Source organism: Aethalodelphis obliquidens, unplaced genomic scaffold (assembly GCF_003676395.1).
Source record: "Aethalodelphis obliquidens isolate GAN/ISIS:26980383/991018 unplaced genomic scaffold, ASM367639v1 scaffold26, whole genome shotgun sequence".
In the NCBI taxonomy this organism is placed as follows: Eukaryota; Metazoa; Chordata; class Mammalia; order Artiodactyla; family Delphinidae; genus Aethalodelphis; species Aethalodelphis obliquidens.
The window spans coordinates 6,871,795-6,895,194 of NW_020837970.1; the positions used below are offsets into that span (position 1 = coordinate 6,871,795).

At 42.0% G+C, this 23,400-nt stretch overlaps 1 protein-coding gene across 2 annotated transcripts in view; it reads left to right on the plus strand.

Annotated features, from left to right (window-relative positions):
• Positions 1–23,157, plus strand: part of GCNT3 (glucosaminyl (N-acetyl) transferase 3, mucin type) — a 90,319-nt gene extending 67,162 nt beyond the window's left edge. The window contains exons 2-3 of one of the 2 annotated variants that reach the window (XM_027123175.1): positions 19,341–19,509; positions 21,040–23,157. In XM_027123175.1, coding sequence (XP_026978976.1) covers positions 21,091–22,413 — 1,323 coding nt within the window. In that variant the 5' untranslated portion in view covers positions 19,341–19,509; positions 21,040–21,090 and the 3' untranslated portion in view covers positions 22,414–23,157. Of the gene's footprint in view, positions 1–18,362; positions 19,510–21,039 lie in introns of those variants that run through there. The other variant, XM_027123176.1, reaches the window with a different exon arrangement.
• Positions 23,158–23,400: the final 243 nt, after the last annotated feature.

The window sequence follows — 23,400 nt, forward strand, 5'->3', positions numbered from 1 at the left end:
CTTGACTGAGGTATAATCAACATACAGTAAACTGCACATATTTCAAGTCTACTCTCTCTCATACAGGCAGACCTCATTTTACTGTGCTTTGCTTTATTGTGCTCAGCAGATACTGCATTTTTTTTCTTTTTTTTTTTTTTAACGAATTGAAGGTTTGAACCTAAGTGTCCATCAACAGATGAATGGATAAAGAAGATGTGGCATATATATACAATGGAGTATTACTCAGCCATAAAAAGAAACAAAATTGAGTTATTTGTAGTGAGGTGGATGGACCTAGAGTCTGTCATACAGAGTGAAGTAAGTCAGAAAGAGAAAAACAAATACCGTATGCTAACACATATATGGAATCAAAAAAAAAAAAACAAGGTCATGAAGAACCTAGGGGCAAGACAGGAATAAAGACACAGACCTACTAGAGAATGGACTTGAGGATACGGGGACGGGGAAGGGTAAGCTGGGATGAAGTGAGAGAGTGGCATGGACATATATACACTACCAAACGTAAAATAGCTAGCTAGTGGGAAGCAGCCGCATAGCACAGGGAGATCAGCTCGGTGCTTTGTGACCACCTAGAGGGGTGGGATAGGGAGTGTGGGAGGGAGGGAGACGCAAGAGGGAAGAGATATGATGACATATGTATATGTATAACTGATTCACTTTGTTATACAGCAGAAATTAACACACCATTGTAAAGCAATTATACTCCAAAAAAGATGTTTAAATAAAAAATTGAAGGTTTGTGGCAACTCTACATCAAGTAAGTCTGTTGGCGTCATTTTTCCAACAGTATTTGCTCACTTCGTGTCTCTGTGGCACATTTTGTTAATTCTCGTGATATTTCAAACCCTCCACCAGCCAAAAGACAACATGCTGAAGGCTCAGATGATAGTTAGCATTTTTTAGTGATAAAGTAATAATGATGGTATGTACATTTTTTTCAGACACAATGCTATTGCACACTTAGTAGACCACGGTATAGTGTAAACATAACTTTTACATGAACTGGGAAACGAAAATTTTTGCATGACTTGCTTTACTGTGATATTTGGTTTATTGTGGTAGTCTGGAACCGAACCTGCAATATCTCCAAGGCATATCTGTAGGGATATATATATATATATCCATAAAATCATCATCTCAATAAAAAAAAGATTACTTTATGCTACAGCATTAAAACAAAAAGTCAAAGTACAAAAGAGGCATAGATTATATATTAGGGAAGCACATGTTCATTGTTGGAGGAATAATCACAATCCAATATTTTCTTGCCAACATCAGCAAAGTATGTTATGAGAGATAACAAAGAAGTTTAGCTCTAAGGTCATAAAAACTTGTATTTTATTACTGATACTAGGCCAAGCACTGTACCTGAAGTTAGGAAGAATCGACACATTCCTTGAAACAAATTTCAAAGGCCATGACACGTCAACGTGATGTGCATCACAGTGAACTATGATTAAGGAGTTGATCGTTAATCGTTGGGAGCTTCCTGCTGAGTTTGAACAGAAGCTGCTCAAAATCCAGAGACAGATGATTCAGTGGAGCCAAAACCCAAACTACAAATGTAGCCAAATATAAAATGCTGACTAAACCCCAGGGCTCTTCATCCTCAAAATTACAACGTAAATGCTAAAAGTTAGAGCACAGGTTACAGGTCATTTGTGTTCAAATATGTTCAAACAGGAAGGAGCTCTTTCTGTAAGCATAAGGTAAACATTCTAAATGACCAGAAAGCGCCACAACTACTGAGCCTGCGCTCTAGAGCCCACGAGCCACAACCACTGAGCCTGTGTGCCACAACTAGTGAAACCCGCATGCCTAGAGCCCGTGCTCCGCAACAAGAGAAGCCACCGCAATGAGAAGGCGGCACACTGCAACGAAGAGTAGCCCCCGCTTGCCGCAACTAGAGAAAGCCCGTGTGCAGCAATGAAGACCCAATGCAGCCAAAAATAAATAAAAATAAATTTATTAAAAAAATAAAAATAAGTAAGGTGTTTATAGGAAGGTTCTACTAGCAACAGCCCTAGTCATGTTTACAAGACATTTCTTTCAACAGCATGAACAAATGTGAGTGGAAAACAAGCTTGTCTAAGGGTCACACTGATTGTCAAGAAATCACAAGCAGGGAAAGAGGAGGAAAATTAATTCAAGGAATTTCTACCAAACCTTTATAGGTAATAATAATAATAACAATATGACCTCAAAGAGGTTGAAATGAATCAAGAAGATTATTGAGGAAGATACTTTGGTGTTGCTGTGCTAGGTGGACTTACCAAAGGCTATTTCTCTATTCAAACAATGGGGTTTTGTGTTGTTGTTCTGTTTGTTTTAATTTTTATTGGAGTATAGTTGATTTACAATGTTGTGTCAGTTTCAGGTGTACAGCAATCAAAGAATGGGTTTGGATAGGAAAAGAGAAATTGAGAGAACAGCAAAACAGAAAACATAATAGAGGGTATATGTAGATTGTCTCTAAAGTCTTCCAGGTTCTAAAATTCAAACAAACCTTCTATTGACCAAATTTACTTTACCATGTAAAGTAGTCCATCCAGGATGGGCATTCCAGCTAAGGCAAAGCTATCTGTTTCTATTTAATATAACAATCCTTGTCATGTAAGAGTTAGATTAATAATGTGAATTTGTACAACATTGCTGCTTCTTTGTTTCTTATCCCATTGAATAAAATGTGTTGTGTTTATTATTAGCGTAACTCAAAAGAATTGTTTTCTGCTGAATTAAAATATGTTACTTGTTAAAATACCTGGCTATAGCTGAAAAGATTCTAAGTTTTTTGAACTAGTAATAGTCTAGAAACACAACAAACTCACTTTTTATTTTTCAGTTTATACGCAAATTCCAACAGTTAAATTATTTTTTAATGATATATGGTAAGCATTACTCACCAGTGTCTCCCTACAGAAATAATGTTGTCTTGTTTTCCTGATATGAAATTCAAACATTTATGTGAAATTATGGAGACAATTTTGATTCTTAACTATCACTGACCAAGGCACAGCCTTTTTGATTACAAAAGGAGAGCTTGCCTGAAATAATTTATTCATTTAGTTGGCTGTACAACTACTCAGTCTTTTCCAGTCACATTTATTGTATTTTGTACAAATTTGCTTGATTCTTGGAATATTTGCATTATTTATGAAAACAAACAACAAAACAAAAAACAGTTCATTGTTTTGATGTACATATAAGCATTTTGAATTGGATGTTAATTAACTACTCCCCATCTTGTACCTGTTGCTTGTCCTATTATTATTTTTTCTATTATTCTTTATCCTGATTATTTTATTTTTTAACATCTTTGTTGGAGTATAATTGCTTTACAATGGTGTGTTAGTTTCTGCTTTATAACAAAGTGAATCAGTTATACATACACATATGTTCCCATATCTCTTCCCTCTTGCGTCTCCCTCCCTCCCACCCTCCCTATCCCACCCCTCTAGGTGATCACAGAGCACCGAGCTGATCTCCCTGTGCTATGCAGCTGCTTCCCACTAGCTAGCTATTTTACATTTGGTAGTGTATATATGTCCATGCCACTCTCTCACTTTGCCCCAGCTTACCCTCCCCGCTCCTTGTGTCCTCAAGTCCATTCTCCACATCTGCGTCTTTATTCCTGTCTTGCCCCTAGGTTCTTCAGAACCATTTTTTTTCTTTAGATTCCATATATATATGTTAGCACTAATGTATTATTTACCCTTGGAATATAGAACAAGCACTCAGTATGACTGAATCTCACTGAGCATTTTGTAATTGAACTGAGAGATTTTTAAAATTCCCTGGAGTATGAGAAGTATGTTCATTAAGAGAGCTAAGTGCTCTGTGATTGTGTTATGAATTAAAATTTAAAAATTACCTTTATTTATTTTCACATCACTAAAATGTGATATGAAAATAAATAAATAAATGACCAAAAAGCTTCGTGTCCAGCTTTATTTGTTGTGGCATTTGTTCTTCCTCAGTGGCTCATAAAAAAACGATGTATCTTTTAATCAACGGAATCTTATATGAAGAAAGGTGGTGCTTAGGAAAAGATGAAAGGGAGTTTCAAGCTTCCACGTGAGACGTTTCTGCTTGTCACTTCCTTCTTGAGATGCCTTTGTGTCCTCCACCCTAGGTCTTAGGGGCAGCTTGGGTACAAGCAGCACAGGATGGGATCCCACCTGGTCTGACGATTCACCTGGTCAACCACACCTAGACAGTCCTTTTTATGTATTATTACTAGTCCAATCTGAAACATTTCACATGCATTCAAACTACAGTTGACCCTTGGACAACACAAGGGTTAGAGGCGCTGACCCCCATGCAGTCAAAAATCTAAGTACATATAACTTTACAGTCAGCCCTCCGTATCTGCACTTCCACGTCCATGGATTCAGCCAACCACAGATCATGGAGTACTGTAGTTTGTATTTACTGAAAAAAAAAGTCCACGGAGAAGCGGACCTGTGCAGTTCAAACCTGTGTTGTTCAAAGGTCAGCCGGATAACTTCAAACTCAGCTAGTTTTCCCTGAAATGAGAGAGGTATGGTTAAATGCCCAGCCCTGCATACCTTTCAACTGCTGTGTGAGTTCAGCCTCTCACACACCAATAAATATTTACTGCCTCCTTGTTCATTTCTGGGATTCATACGTAGCACTTGAGAAAGAGAAGGTAGATATGTAGGTTTATTTAACCAGTCTCCATTCTGGGCCAGCTGTGCTATAGAGTGTTTTAAGTGGCAATTGCCTGTGGAAGGGTTGGCTTGGTAAGTTCACTTCAGTGGAGAAAAGGGAAGTCAATGCAATGATTGGACTGAATGGATCTCATTCTTTTTAATTGAAGTATAGCAGATTTATGATGTTTCCAGTGTACAGCAAAGCGATTCAGTTATATATATATATATATATATACACACACATATACATATATATACACACACACGCATTCCTTTTCAGATTCTTTTCCATTATAGGTGAATCAATCACTTATTAATTGAATTTGTTCACCAATATAACCACATGATTTCATTTTCCATTCCAGTCTGTTCCAACAACATTTGTTTGGCACAAATACTAGCCACAATCCTAGGTCCTGGGGATACAAAATGAGTAAGATGCAATCTTTATCTGCAACAAGGTGACAGGCCAAAGGAGTGAGGTAGTGGGGTGCAAGGCCAGAGATTAAATGACTCTCTGTGCTGCATTGTGACAAGTGCTAAAAGAGGTTCAGGTTTTGAACTGGACAATCCAGTCTTAATTAGCTTTCTGCTTATAAAACAAAAGGAAAAAAATTAAAAGAAACAAACATTAGGTCTCAGCCTAGAAGTGACCTCTTTCACGAGTCCTCTCTGACCCACATACTTGTTTCCAAAGCGCATTATCTGATCACCTAACTCATGGTCTAATATCTGCCTGTATTCTCTAGAAGTCTGTTATGTCTTGAGATAAGCCCACATTTGGTCCACCAAGAACACCCTTGTATGCAATATTGAAATGATAAATGTTCTTTGTGAAAATTTCCTAACGAGAATTTTAGGAACTTGCTTCCCTTGATGAATCTTTTTTCCAGAGAATTTACTCCTCATGTTTAGGTTTTTAAAACTCTACCTTTGAATCTTTTAAAGTAGCAACATTTATTTTTTTTAATGACAAATCTTTTAAAATGTGTTGTTAACCTACAGACATGCTGTAGATGATCATAAATTGTCTTCTCACACTAGGAATATTTACTTGGGGGCCGGCAAGTATTTATCTAGCATGACAGATATGTTAATTGGTACATTTTGATAACCTGCCGATGAGGGAATTGACAAAAATGAGGATGCAGAAAGAAAGGCGTGGGTGTGGGAAAGCCTGCCATCTGTCCTGGGAGCCGTGAATGCTGCTTTTGGCAGTAGTGTCTGAGCAAGGTGGGTTAAGTATGAAGGAACCTGGTTGCTGTGCAAAGGTGTCTGGATTTTATTCTTTGAGCCCATTCCCTGAGCAAAGGGAAGTTCAAAGTTGTTTTTGGCAGGGGAGCTGTACGGGCAGAGCAGTGTTTCAAGGTGATAATCTGAAAACAGGAGAGGCTAGGCTCGGGCAGGGGAATAATTTAAGAGGCTGCAGCTACAGAGCTTAAAGGCAAGAAAGGAGGGTGGTGAGAATGGAGAGTTAATCAAGGAAGAATCCGAGGGCCTTGGCAATCTGCTGCCAGACCGTTGTGCCTACTGCTCTGTATATACCTGGTGCCTGGGAGTCATTGCTTCATCCATAAATGTCTTACTGAATGAGCGAATTCCTGTAGATGGGAGGGAAAGAAGAGGAAGCTGAGGCGTCATTGCAAAGTCTGGCCTGGGTACCTGGGTAGACGGTAGAGTTGGCCAAGATTTGGAACAATGGGGCTGGAGCAGGAACAGGGAGGAAGGAGATGTGTCCCAGCTGGGTCAGCGGAGGGGTCATCAGCCTCTGTCTTTTCCCAGCTGTACTTCCTGTGACTATGCTTCTGCCCTGCTGCCAACTTCTCCCAGTGATATCAGCACATCTTTTTGGTTGTTGCTTTTCTGGGGGGTTGGATATTCTTGTTTTGAAGAAACTTCCAGGCGTTTGCATGCTCCCTGGAAAAATCCCATAGTCTTTGGACAGCAACTGTAGTAAGATCTTAATAAGACAAAAGGCTCAGTAACTGGGAAGGGGTGTGCTGTTTAACTGAATTTTTCTGATGTCCTTCAGGTAAATTAGAAACCTTTTTAACATACTCAGGTGAAATATTCGTAAAAAGAAGTCTGCTTTCCTTTAAAGGCAGATGGTTGACGATTACCATTAAGAAAGATTATTTAGAACTTGGAAATAAGAAAAAGAGGGGGGCAGCATATCTTTGCACAAAGGTATTCTTTTTTTTTTTTGGCCATGCTGCACGGCATGCGGGATCTTAGTTCCCTGACCAGGGATCGAACCCGTGCCCCCTGCGGTGGAAGCACAGAGTCCTAACCACTGGACCACCAGGGAAGTCCCACACAAGGGCATTCTTTGAGAAGCTTACCTGCAGGCTCGTTCATTATCTGGGGCAGGACTTCTCACCTTCACTCTACTGACCTTTTGGGCAGGATACTTCTTTGCGTGGGGCTTGGCCTGTGTGCTGTGGGGTGTCCAGCAGCATCACTGGCCTCTTCTTACTAGATGCCATCCCTCTCCCCACTCCCTATTCCTGGCTGAGTTGTGGCCCAAAGTGTCTCCAGATAATGCCAAATGTCCCCTGGGAGGCAAAATTGCCCCTGTTTGAGAACCACAGATTTAGAAGAATGAACATTTGTTATTTGCTATTGAACATTTGCTGTTTGCTGTTAAGGGCTCACACTCAGTCAAGTTACTTCTCAATTTGCAGATCTTACTCTGTCGAGAAGCAAATAATTTTTCCCCAGTAGAAGGGAGATTCCAAATGGTATGGTTTTGTATTATCTTGTAGGGCGTTAACCAGTAGTACATCTACACTAGAAACTTGACTCTAACCTTCCTGTATAAGTGCGTACAAATAGTCAGTTTCGCAAAATGCTCTTGGAACCAGATTTACCATCTTACTGCGTCCATTAAGTAGTGAGCTGAGCATGTGATGCACGTTCAGTGTATATTTGGGGAGCGTGGTTTTTTAACTTTAGGGAAAGTTATGCTTCAGCATGGTTACTTTTCCTGGCAGTCCTATGATCTGGGGTTGCCACTGTGAACTTTGGGTCAGAAGGCTCCTAGCTTTCAGATTTGGTTCCCAAGCCTTCTCAAATGTCTCTCTCTGGTGCTTTTACGTTCTTCCTGTCCCTCACAGACCTCTCCTCTTGCTATCCACATCGACCAGCCACCCACCTGGTTGGACCCTCATCATATCCACTTGACCACTGTAATATCTGCCCCCCACAGGCTTCCTCACTGCCAGTCTTTTGCCCCTTCCTTCCATCCCTGGTAAGATCCACCTCCAAATAAGGATTGTTGAACTGTGGCTCTGACATGATGTCTGTAGGACAAAGACAAACAGGCAGCAGGAACACAGAATTTCTTTTTTTCTTTTTCTTTTTTTAAATTTTATTGAAGTATACTTGATTTACAATATTGTGTCAATTTCTGGTGTACAGAAAAGTGACTCAGTTATACATATATATATGTTTTCGTATTCTTTTCCATTATGGTTTGTCATAGGATGTTGAATATAGGTCCCTGTGCTATGCAGTGGACCTTGTTTATCCATCCTGTATACAATTGTTTGCATCTGCTAATCCCAAACTCCCACTCCTTCCCTCCCCCACCCCCTTCCCCTTCCCCCTTGGCAACCACAGTCTGTTCTTTATGTCCGTGAGTCTGTTTTTTTCACAGATATGTTGATTTGTATTGTATTTTAGATTTCACATATATGTGACGTCATATGGTATTTGTCTTTCTCTTTCTGACTGATTTCACTTAGTATGATAATCTCCAAGTCCATCCATGTTGCTGCAAACAGGATTATTTCATTCTTTTTGATTGCTGAGTGATATTCCATTGTGTATATGTACTACATCTTCTTTATCAATTCACCTGTCCATGGACATTTAGGTTGTGTTTCCATGTCTTGGATATTGTAGATAGTGCTGCTGTGAAAAAGCTGGTCTTTCAGATTCAGGGTTAGGGGTTAGGGTTAAGGTTTAGAGTTAGGGTTCCCACACAGTGAGGAAACAGAGACCCAGTTAAAGTCACACAGGGAGGGATGGGAATCATTTTGAAGAGGTTAGTAATCAGGTTGAACGTGCTGGGACAGTCTCTGGAAACTGGCTTTGTGCATAAATCCCAGCTATTCCCTGTTCCCCCGTCACTTCCATTGCAAAGTACAGGGCAGAAAGTATTTCCATTAATGGGCATGGAGAAGGGAGCGCCAATTAATCCAAGCTTTTCTGGCTTCAATCAGCACCTCCCAGAGCCGTCCTGACCCGTTTCCTTTGGCTTTAGTATCTTGCCCACTTTTACAACAGAAAGGGCTGGCTTCCTTCTTCCGCCACTCATTGGATCATGTGGCTGGTTTATCCTGATACTCCCATAATTAATTGGGTTTTTTTTGCCTCCCACGGTCTGTTTCTGCTTTCTTCCAGCCCTCTGGCCTCCCAGTGCTACTTCTCTCTTCCTCCACGAATACCACCTTCTAACCTCTCCTTTTTGTGGTTCTCCCACAGGGAACCAGTAAGTGAGTTAGTCCCTTAAACTTTTCCCCTACAACTATAATTGAGTCAGCTTTGTGTTACATGCTGTTTATCTTTGCGCGATTGCCTAGATCGCAGTACACATCATATCCACTTTCTTGCAATCGGGGTCATGATTAGAGCCCACAAGAATATTTAAATAACACCTGAGTTATCTGGGCTCTGCCACTCAGGATGTAGCCAAGATTAGATGGTCCCTAATAGAGGTAATACAGTCCCATGTGTAATACCAGCTACGATTTAGTTTGTTTGCTCTCTCTTTCTTTAGCCAGGTTCTGATTTCCCCTCCAAAATCGCCAGCATTGTGTGGATTTTTCAAAATCACTGACTGGTGTTTACATAATCAAAATAAAATGCATTTTTGGAACTTAGTGACGCCTCCCCTTCAAGCCAGCACTGTGTCCTTAGGTCCCCATGCCTGCTTCTCCCTCCATTCATTGGTGTTTGGCTTTTTTCTGAAGTGCCAAGCCAAAAGGTTCATAGCTTGTTTTCAAAGCATAGCTGTTCGGTCCTAGCATAATCATTGCCTTGACTATTTCATTCCATACATCAAAATATATTCCAGATGGATCCAAAGTTTAACTGTAGCCAATCGCAGAACATTTTTTAAAAGAAAGTGTGGGTGAACATTTGTATGACCCTGGAGTGGAATTGGGCTTTCCAAGGATTATATGAATTTTGGAAGCCAAAGGGAAAAGATAGATAAATTTAACTACATAAAGTAACCGCAAAACTTCTACGTATCAAATGTTGTGCCTTGGAAAGAACCCCATAAAACATAATCAAAGTCAAACAACACACTGGGGTGAAATACCTCCAAAACCAGAACAAAGGATAATTAACTGATAACTTCAAAGAGCTCTCACAAATGAATAAGAAAAACTAACAATCCAATAGAAAAATGGTTAGAAAAAATCAACAGGAAAGAAATTTAAAAAGAAATGTAGGGAATTCCTTGGTGGTCCAGTGGTTAGGACTTGATGGTTTCACTGCTGGGGCCTGGGTTCAATCCCTGGTTGGGGAACTAAGACGCTGCAAGCCACAAGGCATGGCCAAAAAAAAAAAAAAGAAATGCAAATGGCCAAAGACATGAAAAGAAGCCCAAGCTTACTAATAATCAAAGAAAAGTAGATGAAAATCATAGTAGGCTATCATTTGTCATCTATTGATTGTGGAAAAGACAAAAAAATGAAAGATAATACCAGGTGATGATGAGGGGAACAGGTACTTTTATGGTTAAAGTGGGTAAAACCTTTTGGGTAGTGCCAATTAAACAATTTTAAATCTGCATCTTTGACCTAGAAATTATTCTTCTAATAAATTATTAGAAGTTATTTTTATAGAATAAATTATTCTATAAAAATAACAAATGTACAAAACTATAATTTTTAATGGAGCAATTTTTTTTTTTTTTTTTTTTTGTGGTACGCGGGCCTCTCACTGTTGTGTGGCCTCTCCCGTCGCGGAGCATAGGCTCCGGATGCGCAGGCTCAGCGGCCATGGCTCACGGGCCCAGCCGCTCCGCGGCATGTGGGATCTTCCCGGACCGGGGCACGAACCCGTGTCCCCTGTATCAGCAGGCGGCCTCTCAACCACTGCGCCACCAGGGAAGCCCTAATGGAGCAATTTTTATAATTGAAAATGTGTTGGAAATAACTTCATTTACATAGATAAAAATGTACTGACATTGAATGACTTTCAATGTGTATTGTAAAGAGAAAAAGCAAGATTCAAAAGGGCAGGTAAAACAATCCAGTTTTTTGCATCATCATTAGAATAATATATTTTGACTGCTGTTGATATGCATTCTTCTAGAAGATTCCTACGAAGATACCATGAGTCAATAATTAGGTTGCTGGATTAATAGCTCTTAATAGGTTCAGTGATCCTCCGTCCCTTCAGAGAGGGTCAGGGTTCAGCCACTCAATCACCTGCTCACTCACTAATTGCACAAATTTTCGTTGTGCACCTGAGGCAGTGAGTGAGGTTAAGTAAAGTGACTCTGAAATGGGATTGCCTAAGTGTGAACCCATCACATGGCGCTCTTCTCGGGCAGGTTAATTTCTTCCCTTACACATGATCCACTCTACCTTCCATCATGGGTGGCGAAACTGAGGCCCAGTGAAGGTACAGGCTGCATCCTTGGTGGCTTCCCAGTTAGGGAGAGGCAGAGGCTGAGCTAGAACTATCCCAGGAGAGGCAGCCTGGCTAGGAATTGTATTCCTAGTGTGGGCAGCTGACGTGCAGAGGTGATAAGGGGGTGGGAGCCGGGCCAGACATCAGGGTACAAATTCTGGCCCTGCCACCTACTAGTTGTGTAGTCTCGGGTAAGTTATTCAGTGTCTCTGTGCCTTACAGGATTTGTTGTGAGAGTTAAATGTGAAGTGCTTAAGACGGTGCCCGGCACACAATATGTCTCAGTCTATGCTGATGATGATTATTTGCAAGGTACTAGGGATTAAAAGGTGGACCAGAAAGCACAGTCCTTGTAACTGAAGGCATTTATGACACAGTGGAGAATAGAGTGTGGGAAATACTATGATGAGGTAATGTTTCAGGATGTTAAGAGAGCAAGGATGGGGGGCCCTCCAACCCAGGCTTGGAGGGTCAGGGGAGGCTGCCCGGGGAAGCCACAGCCAAGCTGAGACCTAGAGGAGGCAGAGGTGGTCATTCCCTCTGGGTGGACAGAACAGCCGGGGTCAAAGTCCAGAGCTGAGATTGAGCCTTGTTATTTCCAGGAATTGAAAGTAAAGCAGGAGAAATCCCTGAGCACAGGTATCATGATTTTGAGGACAAGGCGACTAAGGTGGACCTTCAGCCTGGCTGTTTCCTCTACCCCTACTATTTGCCTGACTGATCTCTTTACCCATCAAGTATTAGCCTAAATGCCACCTCCTCCAGGATGTCTTCCAGGGATCCCACTTTCCCACAGAGCTTTATGTCTACTTGGTACGAGTACCCTTGGTACTTTGCAAACTTTATTGTCCCTGCTTGTTGATTGCTCTTCCTACCAAACTGGGAGCTCCTCCATGGTGATATTTGCATGGCACTTGTTTACCAATGCATACCTGTTAGTATGGATGAGCTAACAGAGGCCAGGAGAGGGTCCAGGAGCTTCCCAAGGATAAAGGGAGATAGAATTTTCGCTCAAGTTCTTAAATTCCACAACCGTTACGCCATGGACTCACGTCCACTACCAACTACGGGAAGCAGGTACATACATACCCAGGCCAGATGTGGGCTGCAGCCGAGCTTTGCTGGTCAGGGCAAAGACAAAGCTCGTTATGCAATATTTTGTACTAACCTATAAGGGAAAAGAATCTGAAAAGGAATAGACATATATGTACACATACATGCATCTATATATAAAACCGAATCACTGTGCTGTGCACCTGAAATTAACACAACATTGTAAATCAACTAGACTTCAATTTAAAAAAAAAAGGTAAAAAGAAAAAAAGACAAAGCTCATCTCTGATGAGCTGGAACTATAGTATTTGAGGGCTTGAGAGGTACCGAGGACCAAGTTCAGTCTCTTTGGCCTCTCAGTTGCTCAGGAATCCATTCTGCCTTCCTGACTGGCAGGTGTGGGTTGGAGAGAAGTCCTAGACGCCACTGGTTCCTACAGGCCTGTACTCCCCACCTCACCTTTCCATCTGCTCCCCACCCAAGAAGGGAGATTCTCTCTGCCTGGGGCCCAGCATGTTGTCTCAATGGTCTATGCCTGAAAGATGGCAATGACCATAACCACACACGTGAAACCTTCTAGGGGTCCAGAGTGTACACAGATGATGGGACCTTATGGGCTAAGACAGCCTAGAGAGGGCCCTACCCTAGAAATACTTTCTTCACGTGCTATCCAAAAGGATGGCATGAAGAGCCGGTAGTTTCCTTATTTCTATTTTGTTTTTTAAGACCAAGAAAATAGAACTAAGATGTACCGTGTGTTGTTTTGTCATTTAATACATTTTTATATTTTCATATTAGTTGGCATGGCGGTCATTTTCCTTTAAAAGATCATATGAGTAAGTGAAGTGGCATTCTGTGAGTGTGAGGTGGTACAAGTATTTCAATTATCTTATTTAAGTTGCTCTCATTATAAAAACTTCCAGTTTTACATTCATTAAAAAGGTACTTCTATTAGTATCCAGCTAGACATAAATACATGCACATACATACATATACACATGCACACGATCCTACTTTCCCCCCCAAAATAAAGACTAGATCTGTTCACATAGACCTGAAAAGAGGTAAAATCATGGTTGACGTCTGCAATCAAAGACAGCATGATTTTTTTTTATTGAAGAATAGTTGATTTACAACGTTACGTTAGTTTCTGGTATACAGCAGTGATTCAGTATATATATATGTGATATATCACATATATATATATAATATGATTCATATATGTATATATGTATATATTTTTCATTTTTAAATTATGGTTTATTATAGGATACAGAATATAGTTCCCTTTGCTATACAGTAGGACCTTGTTGTTTATCTATTTTATATATAGTTGTTTGTATCTGCTAATCCCAAACTCCTAATTTATCTCTCCCCCACCCCGTTTGCCCTTTGGTAACCATAAGTTTGTTTTCTATGTCTGTGAGTCTGTTTCTGTTTTGTAAATAAGTTCACTTGTACCATATTGTAGATTCCACATATAAGTGATATCATATACTATTTATCTTTCTCTTTCTGACTGACTTCACTTGGTATGATAATCTCTAGGTCCATCCATGTTGCTGCAAATGGCATTATTTCATCCTTTCTTTATGGCTGAGTAGTATTCCATTGTATAAATATATACCACATCTTTTTTATCCATTCCTCTGTCAATGGACATTTAGGTTGCTTCCATGTCTTGGCTATTGTAAATAGTGGAAGGCATTATTTTGTTTTGCTTCCTAAGATGATTCTAAAATAGCTTTTTTTTGAAAAATTAAAAAATATATAATACCTGTGCATTCTAGAAACTGATGAGACAAAAAAAAGGAAACGGAAAACCAGTAGCAATCACACAACCCAGAATACCGTGCTTAATATTTTAGTGCATTCCTTTCCAGACTTTTTCCTGAAATGTGTTTTTAAATAAGACACAAACAGTGGTGGTGGTGGTATGGGGATGGGAGAAGTGGTGGTAGAGAGAATGGGAATTAGATCTCCTCTTCTGTACTCTGCAGGCGTCAGACTAACTTCTTTTTACTTCCCTGAAACCTATGCCTTTTTCATACCTATGTGTCTAAATGTCCCTGAATTAGGAAACAGCTTCTGCATGGGTTAAGAATTTGTGACTCATGTAAGAGACCTGAAAAAGTAGTGGCTGTATAAGGCAGAAATTTGTTTCTTTCTTATATAAATGAAACCCAGAAGTAGGCAGTCTAGAACTGGTGAAGTGGCTGTATGGTATGACTATCTTTCAGCTCATGACTTCCTTTCTCATTGTTGCCTCCAGGTCCTAGATAGCTGCTGGAGCTCCAACCATTACATCTGCATTCATGATAGTAAAAGAAGGAAGGGAAGAAGGGCTTAGCCTCTCCCTTTTAAGGAGCTTTCCCAGAAGTCCCCTTTTTATAGTTTTAATTGTAATTTTATTTATGGTTTCTTCATAGTCAAATCTATTTCTTTTTTGTTTATAATTTTCAGGTTTTGGTGTAATAGTAAAAATATCTTCCCAACCTAGTATCATTAAAGTATTCTGTACATTTTCTGGAATTTTAGAACTGTTTTTTCTTTTTAGTTTTAATCTGAAATTTATTTATGTTTATAGCGTGGGGTAGAGATCTAACATTCTTTTTCCAAATGGCTGCCGTAAAGGGACATTTTCTTTAACCCACAATATCTGTTCCTCTTGTAGCCATTAGCCAAGATCCTTCCCTAGACAGTACAAGAGGCACCCAGACAAATTCTTAATCTTTTTTTCCTAGGTTTCATTCAGACCTACACTAATTTGTTCGCACTTGTATTGCTAACCATTCCCTTTTTAGTTTTAACCTCTGGACCTCCATTGTATCCAACACGTGTCTTTTCTTGCACTCATACATGGCATTATAATCCATGTTCAAACATTTCTCCCACACAGGACTGTGAGCACCTTGAGAGTAGGGACTGTCTTAATCCACTTGGTATCTCTAACATTGAAAATTTAGCAGCTTCCTCAATCAATGTTAAACTGACTGAACGAATGAAAGAGTGTCATGTTACATGCCATTTGTTACTAGTTCCCTTTAAAAGGTTACTTTCTAATGACTCAGTAGGAGGTACCTTAATCTCTTAGTTAAATCTCATTTTTGGGAGGTTACTTCTGAGGAAGTCTCTTCAACAAAATTAATCCCATTAACGCTGTTTGGATTTCAATTGGTTTCAGCTCCGTGGCATTGTACTTTTGTGGACAATTGGAGGGCACCTCCATACATCAATTCCAGTAACTATTAGTAAGCCAGGGTTTCAAGACTCCAGTACTTAGAGGACCTCTCAGGGACCCTGGGGAAGCTGTTCATTCAGGAAACATTCCTGGTGCATCTGTCACTTGGAAGTTCTCATGCTAGCTGCTCTAAGGAGGCAGAGCTGAGTTAGAAATGGCCTTTGCCCTTGGGATCAGGACACCACAATGAGGATGAGTGAGGTTTGTTTTTTTTTTGTGGTACGCGGGCCTCTCACTGCTGTGGCCTCTCCCGCTGCGTAGCACAGGCTCCGGACGCGCAGGCTCAGCGGCCATGCCCCGAAGATCCCACATGCCGTGGAGCGGCTGGGCCCGTGAGCCATGGCTGCTGAGCCTGCGCGTCCGGAGCCTGTGCTCTGCAACGGGAGAGGCCGCAACAGTGAGAGGCCCGCGTACCGCAAAAAAAAAAAAAAAAAAAAAAAAAGGTCGGATCCCTGCTGCCTGGGCCTTCCTCTGACCCTCTTGTTGGGATTGCAGGGTCCCCTGTACCTCCATCGATGTTAACACCAAACTCCACTGGATTCTTTCAGATCCACCCTGATGAGCCTGGCTTAGTCTCCCCATTATTGGAACGCTTAGACCATTTCACAGACATACAGGGATTTACAGTTCAAAATAGCAGAAGGAGGCAAAACTATCTGCCCAATAATCAGACTAAACTCATGATTAGGAGAAAAGGATTGAGGGGTCTGAGCGGGAAAAGTCTGCTATTTCAGGAACGACACCATAGCAGTACTCATTGTGGGAACTCTGGACTGTGTTAGGCTTATACTTATTATCGGGTTTAATGTTGCTTTTATTCTCAGTACTTGAGGGAGCTGAGTGCCCTCATCATTTTCAGTGCTTGGGACTTGTAAGTATCTTCATGTAATCCTGGACCCTTGGACACATTTGCCCCCAGGCTCACCTGGCGCTGTTGGGCCTCAGCAGGGCTAAAAGAAACCCTCATGAAGGGATTCATTCCTTAGGTCTGGGCTCCTAGACCTTGAAACTTGCCTGGTCCCCACCTTGTCTTTATGGCCAGCATGGAGTTAAGGTGTGGAATCTGCTGCTTTGTGATCTCTGCGGCTTACCTGGCTCCTGATCTTCCTGTGCCTCTCTCCAGCTATTCTGTTTCCTCTCTTGCACTTCCCTGGGGTCAGCTGCAGCTCACCTCTCCCCTCTGCACTGCTAACACTGACCACTTAAACTGAGCCTCTTTCCAGAGCACAGAGAAGGGGACAATTCCAGGTCTCTTCCCTTATCTACCCACATCACCAGCATCAATACTTTTCCTTGATCCAGAATTAACACTATTTGTACCCTCCTTGAGCTATTCTGTGAGCAAAATGGCCTCTGTGGGCTGGTACTGGAGACTACTTAACAGTAGTTAAGGGCCAGGGCCTGCATATGCCAGGTTTTAAGTCTCCCATATGTGTTACCTTTTTTTTTTTTTTTTTTGCGGTATGCGGGCCTCTCCCGTTGCGGAGCACAGGCTCCGGACGCGCAGGCTCAGCGGCCACGGCTCACGGGACCAGCTGCTCCGCGGCATGTGGGATCTTCCCGGACCGGGGCATGAACCTGTGTCCCCTGCATCGGCAGGCGGACTCTCAACCACTTCGCCACGAGGGAAGCCCCAATATGTGTTATCTTGTTTAATCTTCACAGCAATCCTATAAAATAGCTATTTAGTATTAGCCCCAGTTATACCAAGGAAATCACTGAAGCACAGAGGGATTACAGAATTTTCCCATGGTCACACAGCTAGAAAGTAGCAGGGCTAGGATTCAGACCTAGCTCTCTCCTGCCAAAGCCTAGGTGTGCCCATAACTACTAGCCATTTGGTGTTACTCATACGTAGATTATCTTAACAAAATATATCCACAATTTGTTAATGTTACATTAGCATATATTTAGCAAATAAAAGTGGATACCTGTTTTGGTTACCTTAAAAATCAAACATTTAAATTATTTTCTCTCTATTGAGAGATTCTTTGATTTTTTTTATGGGAAAGAAGGTGGGACTTTGAGGTGGCCAGCAAAGAGAAGTAAGATATAAACAAATTGGAAAGATTTTGCTAGATTCCGATACTGGAGCAAGTGTTTATCCTTTAATCGTTTTTGCCCCGGAGTGACCAAAGCTGACAGAAGACAGAGCCGGTGGAACGGGGTCAATAAAAGAGCGGGCGCACATGACTGCATATGGCTCTGTGCCATTGGTCTGTCTTCATCTACAGTCAGAAACAGGCAGAGGAGGTCCAAAAAAAGAAAAGACCTAAATTCCCGGTGCTTTGTTGCGGGCTGCATAAACAGTTCTTGCAGGAGGAAGGCAACGCTAACTCATCTTCGTTATTAAGCTGTTGTCTTCAGATGAAGCCTGCCCTCCTGGACTCAGCTTTGTGATGCTGGATGAGGGAAGTCTGCAAATCACGTTTGTGCTTTGCCAGCTGCCCCTTATTAGGCTCTGCCAATAGGGGGCGGTGGAGGAAGACAGACTGGAGGCGGGACTTCCTGTTGGCTTCGTACATATTCCCTGCTTCTGTGAGCGTCACTATGTCAACGCCCTTTTCCTTCGCAGTTGTGGTCCCTCTGTGTAGCTGCACTGAATCTAGTTTACAGTAACGGAGCACAGAGACACCAGGCTCCTCAGGAGAGGTCTGGATCTCAGCCTAGGAGGCCCTCCTCTGAGCTCAGAGACCCCAGCACCAACCAGAGGTCTGAGTTTCCGCTTGTTGGCATCCCCTTACCAAATTCTCAATAATCCCCCAATATTTTCCTCCTTCTTCCAGCCTAGGGGTGGTAGCTACTTACAGCAATTGTTACTTCCTTAATAATTTAGCATCATCTACCCCTCCCCCTGCTTTCCGTTATCTACTTAACTTGATACCTGGTTAAGTTCTTTATGTAAAATTATTAAATTTGTTATTTCAAATATTTGGCCAGGAATGCTGCATATTTGGAGGGGTGCTTTGGGGGTGATGGGGAGAGGCAAACAGTGGCAAACAATGGCAGCAGTTTTGAAGAAGTAAGTTTTCACACCGTATTGCCAAAACCACCCATGGGGTGCTCACTGAAGTCCAACCACCCTTAGTGTTAGCCTTGTTCAGACTGTCAGGAACCCTAGACTCACAGACATTAGTGATGGAGATCTACAGTCTGGAGCCCCGAGGATATTTCTCCAACTTACAAATTATTAACAGTCATGGAAAGACAGACAAATTAATTTTTTTTTTGAGTAGTTGCCATGGAAGAGCAAAGTCTGTTTTTCACTGACATTTCCTTTAAAGTAAAAGAACAAAAAAAATAATCCTTGAAGGTCATTTTTATTGCTTTACTCTTCAGTGAAATTCAGGGAGTATTCAGGGAACATAAGAGGAGAGATATTTGAACTCCAGGCCAAAAGAAGATAGGGGCATACCTGTGTGTTTCCACGGTTCCTTGTTAAGGGGGAAAAAAGCTTTCAAGTTCTTGTATGAGTATTGACAAGTTTTTATGAATGGTTTTGTGGCAGGAGAACATGAGTACAAACTGGGCTATTCTGGATGAAATAGCTGCTTGCCTTCTTACGCATTGCCAGCACGTTTTTCCTGCTTGCTCACCTCCCTGAATGACTTGTTCTTGAGAATATGCTCCTGAATGATATATCTGAGCTGGCTCTCTTATCTGAGAGCAGGAAGCTAGAAGGTCAGTGACAGAGCCACCTGCTGCTCTTTACTTTGCAGAGATTAAGGAGTCTGACACAGTTTCTTGGACATCCTATGAATGTTAGAAAATATGTTTTGGAGAGGCTGAAGAAAGAAGAGACATGGTGTTCACATTTGCTTCCATGGAACCCAACAGATCTTCCCTTGGGAAAAAGATCTTCCCTAAATAAGAAGGAAGCTATTAAAGGTGAGAGTTTTCTTTACTTTTCATTTTTTCATCCTCTTAGATTCCCATAAGTTATTACTGAAGAGGATACAGTCTTATGCTTTGAACAAGATTGCGATAAGGGAAAAGAATTATTGCCGGAAGGATATGTCACATTTTGTTCCTCTTTTTCTCCTTTTGGGGATTATTTTTTCCCCTATACTATCTGGTTTTCTTTGTTGGTACTAAGTACCCTTAGTGATTCAGATATACATATTTCTTCATATTCTTTTCCATTATGGTTTATCACAGGATATTGAATATAGTTCCCTGTGCTATATAGTAGGACTTTGTTGTTTATCTGTTTTTTACATAGTAGTTTTAGGTACCCTGTATTGTATTTAAAAGGTAGCTGTGGTTTGGAGGAACAAGTATTAGGCTTACAGACACACGCCCCCTCCCAAAAAAAAGATTGGGGGGAAGAGGGAGTATGGAAGAGTCCCAGATTTGCTTCCTATAATGTATATGACATTTGGCAAGTTATTTAGCTTCCGTTTTCCTCTCTATAAAAGAGGCCTAATATTACTATGTTTTAGGCATGTTGTGAAGATTCAATGGGAAAATGTAAAGAAATTTCTGGCTCAAAGAAAGTTCTCATTAAATATTGCATATGCATAGCTTTGTGTGTCTCTGTGTGGATATATTTTAAATTTGGATAGACTGAGAGTTATCTGTATGATTACAATGTATTTTTGGAATTACATCCAATTTTTTGTACTTGTTTAAGAACATTTTCTTTAAAGCGTGGCTAGATGCCACAGCTAACCAATGAATTATATGTGGTGAAAGCATCCTAAAATATGAACTGCCAAATAAGAGCAAGAACTGTACTTTATCTTTTTTTTTTTTTTTTTTGTGGTACGCGGGCCTCTCACTGTTGTGGCCTCTCCCGTTGCGGAGCACAGGCTCCGGACGCGCAGGCTCAGCGGCCATGGCTCACGGGCCCAGCCGCTCCGCGGCATGTGGGATCTTCCCGGACCAGGGCACGAACCCGTGTCCCCTGCATCGGCAGGCGGACTCTCAACCACTGCGCCACCAGGGAAGCCCTACTTTATCTTTTAAAAGGACATGTCTAGAACTGAAGCTGAGAGTTTGAATTTCATGGATTTTCTCTCTAGACCGATCAGAAATTCTATCCCCCAGTTAAGAGCTATGTTAGAAACAGGGTGGTAAGGTTTGGGGGGAAGAAGGAAAAAGGAAGGGTGGGGAGTTCCTCTTATTAATTACAGCTCTACAGCAACAGGTACTTAGCTCTCTGCTTCCCTTACTCTCTCCTGAGGTGGAGGTGGACCCAGATCCTGATTCCAGTGCCAGCATGATCAGCTGGTTTGTAGTGTCAGGCTATAGACCTCCATCAGTGAGCTGGGTGCATGAAGTTCCTAGGCAGGACTTGACTGAGGGTATTTGTCTAGAGAAGAAACCTGTTTTTGCCATCACTTTGGAGTTGAACTTGATGTTCCTTGAGCATGTTCCAGGTTAGTTTGTAACTGAAGGCATTTTGTTCTGTCCAAGGATTTCATCCTCCTCCTTCCCTGTGCCCAAACTCTACCGATCTCCCATTCCATGAAGATGATTGGGTGGAAGAAGAAACTCTGCAGGGGGCATCACCTGTGGGCCCTGGGCTGCTATATGCTGCTGGCCGTTGTTGCTCTGAGACTTTCTCTCAGGTTAAAATGTGACATAGATTCCCTGGATCTGGAATCCAGGGACTTTCGAAGCCAGCGCTGTAGGGACATCTTGTACAAGTCCCTGAAGCTGCCAGCAAAGAGATCCATCAACTGTTCTGGGGTCACCCGAGGGGACCAGGAAGCAGTGGTCAAGGCTCTCCTGGACAATCTGGAGGTCAAGAAGAAGCGGGAGCCTTTCACAGACACCGATTACCTCAACATGACCAGAGATTGTGAGCAGTTTAAGTCCCAAAGGAAGTTCATACAGTTCCCACTGAGCAAAGAAGAGTTAGACTTCCCCATCGCATACTCTGTGGTGGTCCATGAGAAGATTGAAAACTTTGAACGGCTGCTGCGAGCTGTGTATGCCCCTCAGAACATATACTGCGTCCATGTGGATGAGAAGTCCCCAGAAACTTTCAAAGAGGCAGTCAGGGCCATTATTTCCTGCTTCCCAAATGTCTTCATGGCCAGTAAGTTGGTCCGAGTGGTTTACGCCTCCTGGTCCAGGGTGCAGGCTGACCTGAACTGTATGGAAGACTTGCTCCAGAGCTCGGTGCCTTGGAAATACTTACTGAATACATGTGGGACAGATTTTCCTATAAAGACCAATGCTGAGACGGTCCTGGCCCTCAAGATGTTGAATGGGAAGAACAGTATGGAGTCCGAGATACCTACTGAGTACAAAAAGTCTCGCTGGAAATACCACTATGAGGTGACAGACACGTTGCACCTAACCAGCAAGATGAAGGACCCTCCCCCTGATAACTTACCCGTGTTCACAGGGAATGCCTATTTTGTGGCTTCTCGAGCCTTTGTCCAACATGTCTTAGAGAACCCCAAATCCCAACGACTGATCGAATGGGCAAAAGACACCTATAGCCCCGATGAACACCTCTGGGCCACCCTTCAGCGTGCACCGTGGATGCCTGGCTCTGTCCCCTACCACCCGAAGTTTCACATCTCAGACATGACCGCCATTGCCAGGCTGGTCAAATGGCAGTTCCACGAGGGAGACATCAGTATGGGGGCGCCTTATGCACCTTGCTCTGGAATCCACCAGCGGGCTATCTGCATTTATGGGGCTGGGGACCTGCACTGGATTCTTCAGAGTCATCACCTCTTGGCGAACAAGTTTGACCCAAAGGTGGATGATAATGTTCTGCAGTGTTTAGAAGAGTATTTACGTTATAAGGCCATCTATGGGACTGAACTCTGAGATACACCGTGAGAGGATTGCTACCCAGGGGGCAGGAACATGTACAAACGTGCCCAGAACATGCTGGGACAGTGTGGGGTGGGAGAGCAGGGCTCTGGAATCCGTGGCATCTCCCTGGGTCAGGGGGCTGCTCTTGGAGTGTGATGAGTAGATTTGTTGCCTCGCAAATTGCTGCCCTGGGTGAACACTGTTGTGTCCTCACCTCACTTCCAATAGCTTCTCCACTGACTTTCCCACCGAGTTGGGAATAAGAACCAGCTCTTTGGATGAATAAGGGAGGGAAGTGTGGCAGGAGACCCTGGATTTTAGTTCAATTCTTGGTATTGGCTTTTTCACTCTTTGGAGATGCCACTCCAATTCCACTCTTTGGAGATGCTTGGTAGTAGGGAGGGGACTGAGGGAAAAAAGGCCTTGTATTTTGTACTATTAGCTTCAAAATAAAGAGCTTCTGATTCAAATCCCTGACTCTACTCTTTGTCTAGTAAGCCAGAGATAAGATAAAACTCTGAGACGTTTTCTCATAACTATTGGTGACATTTAAAATCCCTGGTGGCTAGCAAGAGAATCCCCATTGTTCCGGAATGATCATGGCAAGCTGTATAAATGGCAGATGCAAAAGAATATAGAGGAACACAGCTGACTCTTTCATTATTGAAAGCCCTCCTCACTTTGTTAACATCGCCAGATTCATGACTTTTCTGTAAGGGAAAAGGCAGGGTGATTTAACCAATATGACCCTCCATACCCTTATGGGAAAATTACAGCACTAATTTTGCAAGCTTCACAACCAAAGCTTAACGTTCCATGAGAAAGATGGTAGTTGCCATTAAGTAAGGTCACCGTATAATTTATTGTCAAAACTGGAACACATTTTATTTGGGGGTGGGTGGGTGCTGTAGTATTAATAATTATGTTAGATAACAAGAATAAACTAGGTCTGGTTATTCTATCTTTATGCGTCTTGAGTCAAAACTCTTATTTAAGTAT